This window comes from Nicotiana attenuata, chromosome 6 (genome assembly GCF_001879085.1).
Source record: "Nicotiana attenuata strain UT chromosome 6, NIATTr2, whole genome shotgun sequence".
Taxonomy (NCBI): Eukaryota; Viridiplantae; Streptophyta; class Magnoliopsida; order Solanales; family Solanaceae; genus Nicotiana; species Nicotiana attenuata.
Genome location: NC_031994.1, coordinates 73,870,328 through 73,879,017, shown reverse-complemented (window position 1 = coordinate 73,879,017; position 8,690 = coordinate 73,870,328). Strand labels below are relative to the sequence as shown.

At 39.6% G+C, this 8,690-nt stretch overlaps 1 protein-coding gene across 1 annotated transcript; it reads left to right on the top strand.

Moving 5' to 3' along the window:
• Positions 494-2,676, top strand: LOC109227982. Its single transcript, XM_019393170.1, has 6 exons — positions 494-856; positions 1,051-1,153; positions 1,444-1,498; positions 1,550-1,751; positions 2,489-2,542; positions 2,593-2,676. The coding sequence occupies exons 1-6, from the start codon at positions 494-496 to the stop codon at positions 2,674-2,676; spliced, it is 861 nt and encodes a 286-aa protein (XP_019248715.1).

Sequence of the window (8,690 nt, the reverse complement as noted above, 5' to 3'; positions counted from 1 at the left end):
AGTGTTGACCTTACCAGGGGGTACGGATGGGTTTGTGGTATATTGTGATGCTTCAAGGATTGGACTTGGGTGTGTATTGATGCAACTTGGCAAGGTGATCGCTTATGCTTCGAGGCAACTCAAGAATCATGAGAATAACTATCCGATACATGAATTAGAACTTGTGGTGGTGGTGTTTGAACTTAAGATTTGGCGTTATTATTTGTATGGGGTCCATGTAGATATATTCACGGACCATAAGAGCCTTCAATATATTTTTAAGCAGAAGGAATTGAATATGAGGCAGAGAAGATGGCTTAAGTTACTCAAGGACTAGGGCATTGATATTCTATATCATCCAGGGAAGGCTAATATTTGTGTTGCGGACTCTAATGAAGGAGGGGTAATTGTGCAAAATAGGGATGAATCATCGCTTGTTGTGGAAGTCAAGGAGAAGAAATACGATGATCCGTTGTTGGTACAATTGAAGGAGGGGAATCATTAACATAAGATCATGGATTTTTCTCTTGGTATGGAAAATGGTATTCTAAGATACAAAGGGCGATTATGTGTTCCTAATGTAGATGGTCTCCGGGAAAGAATCATGACCGAGGCTTACACTTCCAGGTATTCCGTGCACCCAAGCTCTACAAAGATGTACCATGATCTTAAGGAAGTCTACTGGTGGAATGATATAAAGATGAATATAGCAGACTTTGTGGAAAGATGTTCAAATTGTCAACAAGTGAAGGCCGAACACGAAAGGCCCGCTGGGTTGGCACAAAACATAGAAATTCCATTGTGGAAGTGGGAGATGATCAATATGGACTTTGTGGTAGGACTATCTCACACTCCTCGCAAGTTCGACTTGATTTGGGTAATTGTGGATCGACTCACAAAATCATCAAACTTCTTACCTATTAAGGCTACCGACACAACAGAATGTTATGCTCAGTTGTGTATCAAGAAAATGGTTGTGTTGCATGGAACTCTGGTCTTTATTATCTAAGATTGAGGGGCACAGTCATGGCTAATTTTTGGAAGAAATTTCTGCTTGGTTTGGATACTTAGGTGAATCTTAGTACACCCTTCCATCCACAGACTGAGGGGCAGGCAGAGAAGACTATTGAGACACTTGAGGATATATTACGCGCTTGTGTTCTTGACTTCAAGTGTAGCTAGGATGATCATTTGTCACTCATAGAATTTGCCTACAACAACAGTTACCATGCTAGCATTCAGATGGCACCGTTCGAGGCCCTATATGGTAGCTGATGTAGATCCCCCATTGGGTGGTTCAAGGTTGGGGAAGCAGAGTTGATAGGGCCAGACCTCATGCATCCTATGGAGAATGTTAAGATCATTAAGGAATAGTTGAAAACTGCTCAGAGTCGTCAGAAGTCCTATTCGGATGTGCATCACAAGGATTTGGAGTTTAAAGAGAATGGTTGGGTATTCTTGAAGGTTTCCCCCATGAAGGTATAATGCAGTTTGGGAAGAAAGGGAAATTGAGTCCTAGGTATGTCGGGCCATATAGAATCATTTAGAGGGTTGGTCAGGTGGCTTACAGGCTTGAACTACCTCCAGAGATGTCGTTAGTGCACCTAGTGTTTCATGTATCTATGTTGAAGAAGGTGGTTGGATACCTGTCGCTTATTGTTCCGGTTGAGACTATTGAGGTTAATGAAGATTTTACTTATGAAGAGATTCCAGTTGGCATTCTCGATAGGCAAGTCCGAAAGCTGAGAAATAAAGAGATTGCCTCCGTGAAGGTGATGTGGTGAAACCAACAGGTTGAAGAGGCCACCTGGGAGGCCAAGGAAGAGATGAAGAAGAAGTACCCTCATTTGTTTGAATAATTATGTAGTTGTGTTCTATGAAAACGTTTTACTTTCCATGAATTATGTTCCACTTACTAGAATTTATGTTAAGGGTGTTCCTTTCCGGTAATGTAATGCTTATGAGGCCATGATTATTGTTGTCTTCATGTTATATTACGTTGTTGGATTATGTATATGTTTTTAGGATTGGTTTATGGGATTCTCTAGCGGGTAGATAGGCCCAGGGGAGACTCTAGCGAAATGTTTGAAAATTTAGGGAGTTAGTCAAAATATGGAACTGCTGGTGTGTGAAGTAAGAGTTGAGTCACATTGGGTTTTGATGGTGGATTTTGACCGTCATTCGAGGACGAATGATCCTAAGCGGGAGAGGATGTAAGGTCACGTATAATTTTACCGATAACCTAGGGTTTCGTGGTGCCGAGGAAGGCTAATGTGTTTGAGGATTGTAGAAATTCAACAAGCTCACCGCTGTACGGACCTTTTGGGCTGTGAAATGCATTGGGGAGTCGGAGGAAAAATTATTGCAGAACATGGCATTTCTCCGGTCCATTATGCAAACGTAAAACTACTCCACGAACCGCAGATCGACTGCTAGGTGGAGCTGAAAAATGGCCAATTTTTGGAGGTCGTTTTGCGGTCAACTATGTGATCGCATAATCATTTCACAGGCTGCACATCCATCGCATAACCAGCATGAAAAAATTTTGGATGGAGATTTTGCGGTACGTTATGCGATCGCATAACTAATATGCAGACTGTAGATCTGTTGCAGACTAGACCAGTTCAACCCAGTTTTGGTGGACCATTTCGCGGTCCATTGTGCAGACTGCTTACCTATTTGCGGTCTACTGTGTAGTTGCATAATTGAGTTCAGAGGATCCATTTTTCTGTATTTATAATCCAACCCCATTTTGATTAAAAATCATTGGGGCTCGTTTAGAAGGCAAAAATCAGATATTTTAGAGAGAGGGGAGTGCTCTAGAGAGATAAGGAGGGGCTCCAACATAGTCCACTTCAATACTTAGATAATTCACAAGGAAAGCTTGCAAAGTTATCTACTAAAGAGGTAAGGTTCTAACCTTAGCTTTCAATTTTGAGTTTTTGCTGAAGTTAGAAAATGGGGAGTGTGTTTCTTGGGTATGGGAGTTGTTATTTATACATGCATGTACCAATAAGGATGGTGGGGAGGCCATCCAACTAACATGGGTATGCTCTTGGTGTTGGATTAATTGTGGGGTGAAGGAGACCTTGTAGAATTTGCACATATAGTGTTTGATAAAATGCTTAAATGAGTTGAACAACTGAACCTCATCCTAATTATGATTCCATCTTGTCATCTCTCTAATATATTAAAGTCGCTAGGATTTCCGGAATGTAGTAGTAAATTAAGGAAACCTCAAGCAAGGTATGTTGGCTAAACTACTCTCAGAGAATTGAATTCCATGATATTCCCATAAGTTGCAATTATGATTGGCTCTAGTTTCTCTTTCTCATGTTCCGAGTCCTTCCTAGTAAATTTGATTATTTTAAATAAGTGTTGTGTTGAAATATGTATGTACTCAAAAGGTGTTAAGAAAACTCAATATGGTTAAGACTCATGTTGCTCATATACTTATTTAAAATCTTGGTTCCAAATGCTCTTGTTGTCGATAATCTATGATGATGCTTGAAAGTGAAAGAAGTGAATATGAGATATAAAATTTGGCCATTGTGCCTAGAATGAGAATTTCACTTGTGGCCACTAATGCCAATGAAATGAAAAGACGTGTGATGATTATGAAATAAGCTGTAACTTCTTTATATAATAAATATTTTTGGAGTATCATTTAGTCACCGAGGAAGGGAAGGTTGAATGAACCTAACTCTGAAACTACGCGTGCCGGTGTAGGAGTGATTGAGGGGTAAAATCCCCATATTGTTGTGATGAGATTATTTCCCTAAAATGGGATGAGATTGATGTGTTGAGATAATTCCCCTTTATTGGGATGAGATAATTGCTAGCAGAAAGTGATGTCGACCCACACGGAATTGTGGTGAGATGGCTTAGCCGATCGGGCCGTGATCAGACTCCATAATAAAAACACGATGGTATATCAGTACTAAGATCTCTCAACCTAAAATATTGAAATTTACTTGAAAACTTATCTTGATCCTAAATTGATGCTTTTATATTGTCTGAGGCTTTCATTGATCCTATGTGTTTCTCCTTGTACTGTTACTCAATTCTTTGAGAGGATGTTTAGTCTTACATACTAATACTATTCCATATGTACTAACGTCCCTTTTTCGAGGGGTGCTGCATCTTTAATGGAGGCAGGTGATTCCACAGCAAGTGACATCGATTAGTGATAGCGGTATACCCTCTTCTCAGCTAACTTGGTGAGTCCCACTTCATATCAGGGTCTTGTATCATTTGTTCTTTATGTATAGCATTTTGAGGTATTGACCGGACCTTGTTGCCGGCACCATCACATTACTCTTTTGTATCCATGCGAGGCTCCATAGATATGGTGTGGGTTGTATCTTGGTTTTGGAGGGTCAAAGTAGAAATGTTGTATTTGTATCACATGTTTCACTTCTAACTATGAATGTGTAATGTATCTTTGGGAATTATAAATGAAGTAACTAATGGTAATGGAATTGGTGTTGTTCATGAAACCCTCTCATTGTTAACTAATGGAATACCTCTTCTCTCTATTAATGTGTAAAGTTGGGTAGAAAGCATCTAGGAAGCTTGCTTGACCAGGTTATCTCGGTTGAGCACCGGTCGTGCTCCTGAGGCAGGGGCATTAAAACTTGCTATCCGAGCATATGGTTTTAAAGTGTCCTAGGATGTCTTGGATTTGTGTCTAGTAGAGTTCTTCTTATCGGTATTGTCACAAACCAAACCAATAGGTCGCAACGGGTGCCCGAGTCCTACCTGTCGAATACCCTTAAGCATGCGTTTAAGATATAAACATGAATAAAATATGCAAGGGAAACTTGTCCAAAAGACATATGTACATATACATGCGGAAATACAGTGGGGCGAGCCGACAAGGCTACTATAGACAACTATATACCCAAAAATGGAAGCCGACAAGGCCACATACTATCCAACTATACATAACTGTCTACGGACTTCTAATGGAAGTACAACTGTACAAAGACGGGACTGAGCCACGTCATACCCACATATATATACAAGCATATCGTACCAAAATCAAAAGTAGCTCCGGATCAAGTGGAGCACGCCAACTCTCGCTGATCGAGAATCCTAAGAAGGGGGACCATTGACTTGCCTACCAGAACCTGCGGGCATGAAACGCAGGCCCCGAGAAATAGGGCGTTAGTACAAATAATATACTGAGTATGTAAGACATGAAAATCAGTACATAAAAGACATAGATGAAACATGGAATAAAGGAATCCATCTGTAAATCTGAATAACTTTGTAAATTTCGAAATATTTATGATGTCATGCATGTGCAAATATATGTCATGCCATGCATAGGTATAGGTGTACATAATATCATCAAGCCTCTGAGGTCATCCCATCATATCTTTTCAGCCACTGTGGGCAACATCATTAACATATACCATCTAATCAGGTGGTGGTGCGTATATAACGCCGCAACCTTTTTCCCATATTCCATGTAAATATAATATACATATCTACGCGTATATAATGCCATCTGGTCATGGGTCAATGTACATGTATAAATGCATGAAATGCACAAGAAATACGTTAATAAGATTTTCTCGGAATGCCATAAAAATCAATATATCTTTCGGATAAACTTTATCAAATACGTATTTTTTTGAGACCCATGAACAGAAAATATAATAATAATTCACATGGGGAATCAAGAATATAGACACCCCTAATATTTCTATGAATAGAGTCATTTATAAAAATTGCGTATTTTGCTCGTTTCATTTGTATTATTTGGATCATGCCAAAAAGAAAAAAGGGATAGCCTTAACATACCTGAAGTAGGAAAAATCCGTATGATATTCTTCGAAAAGATTGCACCGTACTCCTTTATGACCGCAAAATTCTTACGTTGTTAGGCTTCTAAAAATTCTCGCTGTTAAGTGTTGAGAATCAGAAATTTGTTGAAACTTTTGTAAGATGGCAACGTTCTGTTTATAAAACTTCCTAACTTATTAATTCATTCCTAAGTCCTAATGGTAGGAGATAGACTAAAATTATGATTTTTGGTGTTATTGATTGTAGGGATGGTATAAAAATGAAGTGTCCATTTGTTTGTTAATTGATTGCCACCTAATCAAGAAGACTAAAGAGTCATTCTCTTAGTTTGTGGCTTTCTGCCACGTGTTTTTTTTTGGGTGGGGGAGGAATTAATCTTATCCACTAAATTTGTTAATTAACTAGGTAATGCCCCATTACCCGTAGTTAATCAATTACCCGTATAATTAAGAATTATCTCAAATTAACTAAAAATACTACTTATTCTTAATATATTTTATAAATCATACTATCACGGCCATAATGGTACTAGTCCTTAAATATTGGGTATTATCGCTCGACCCGTATTTATCCCAAATCTGCAACCTTCAACGAAACTAATTTTCTTTAATTCGTGTGCCCTTTATCCTTCATGACACTTACTTATCACTTGTTATAAATAGCATAAATATGTTAACCTCAAGATAATCTCATCCCCGTGTCTACGTCGATTAACTGAAGATAAAAGTTTAACGTACGAAAATGCGAGATGTAACATCCTTCCCCCCTTAGAAATATTCGTCCTCGAATGTTTAATTCTCCTGGATCTACATAACTTTGGCAGAGTCGCCTTTGTAACAACACTACTACCAACTCTCCCTATAGAAGCTTAATAATTCAACGCCACGTAGGACCATAATCATCAATAACGACAACGGCCTCACACGACCAATCACAATAACTAACACAATAATCCGTACACGTACCTTAAGGTACTGATGTCTCAGTTGGATCCTTGTCTGGAGGAGGAAATAAGTAGGGATATATAGACTTCATGTCTTCCTAGGCCTCCCAAGTCATTTCTTCCACATTGTTTTTTTCTCCAAAGTACTTTCACCGAAGCTACGTCTTTAGTTCTCAATCTCCAAACCTGTCTGTCTAGTATAGCAATGGGAGTTTATTCATATGATAGCTGCTCTGTGACCTGAACGTCGTCAACTAACACAATTCTGGAAGGATATTCGATACATTTACGGAGCATACACACATGAAAGACTGGCTGTACAGATTCCAAGTCTGAAGGCAAGTCCAACTCATATGCTGCTTGGTCTACCTTGCGTATGATCCTATATGGTCCAATGTATCGAGGGCTAAGTTTTCCCCTTTTTCCAGACCTCGTAATTCCTTTCATCGGTGATACTTTTAGGAATACCCAATCGTCAACCTGAAATTCCAAGTCTCGTCGTCGATTATCTGCATAAGACTTCTGACGACTTTGAGCTGCTAATGGCCTTTCCTGTATAAGCTTAATTTTATTGATTTCCTGCTGTACCAATTCTGGTCCTACTAACGTAGCTTCCCCAACAAAGAACCACCCTATAGGCGATCTACACTTCCATCTGTAAAAAGCTTCATATGGAGGCATCTGAATACTAGAATGGTAGATATTATTATATGCGAACTCAATAAGCGGCGGATGATCATCCCAGCTACCTTTGAATTCTATCACACAAGCTCGTAACATATTCTCCAGTGTCTGAATAGTACGCTCAGCCTATCTGTCTGTCTGGGGATGAAATGTTATACTAAGAATTACTTGAGTCCCCAATCCTTTTTGGAAAGACCTCCAGAATTTAGCTGTAAATTGAGCTCCTCTATCCGAGATAATAGATATAGGGACACCATGCAGTCGTACTATATCCTTAGTATAAAGCCTTGCATAATCCTCTGAGGAATATGTAGTTCTAACGGGCAGAAAATGGGCTGACTTTGTAAGCCTATCAATAACACCCATATCAAATCGAACTTACGCTGGGTACGAGGTAAGCCTACGATGTAATTCAAATTGATTACTTCCCATTTCCAAGTCGGTATCTCCATCGCCTGCAATAACCCACCGGGTTTCTGATGCTCAAGCTTAACTTGTTGACAGTTAGGACACTGAGTAACAAACTCCGCTATATCCTTTTTCATTCCGTCCCACCAATATACTTCCCTGATATCATGACACATCTTTGTCGCTCCTGGATAGATAGAATAACGAGAATAGTGAGTTTCTCCCATAACCTGCTGACGCAGCCCTACAACATTAGGGACACTAATTATCCTCGATATCTAAGGACCCCATCTTCTGTAACCTCAAACGGTATCTTCTCCTTCTGAGGGGTAGTATTCCTATAATGAACTAACACAGGATCCTCGTACTAGCGTTCCTTCACTTCAGTTACTAAAGAGGATGTTGCCATATCCTGAATAGTAATTCCAATATCACCTAAGTCCTGTAACCGAACTCCAAGACTAGCTAGCTGATGAATCTCATGGGCTATTCCCCTCTTTTCTGGCTATAAATACGACAGGCTACCCATCGATCTATGGCTGAGGGAGTCGGCTTCCATGTTTGCCTTCCCCGGATGGTATAAAATATCAACATCATAGTCTTAAGTATCTCCAACCATCTTCTTTGACGTAAATTCAATTCCTTTTGCCTGAAGATATACAAGTAGTGCCTCCATATCTTTAGTGCTTGAATCACTGTGGCTAACTCTAAATCGTAGGTCGGGTAATTCTTCTCCAGCTTTCTCAGTTGTCTAGAAGCATAAGCTAGAACCTTACCATGATGCATCAGCACACAACCTAACACAACGCCCGAGGCATCACAATAGATAACATAACTATCGGTCCCTTCTAGGAGCGTTAGA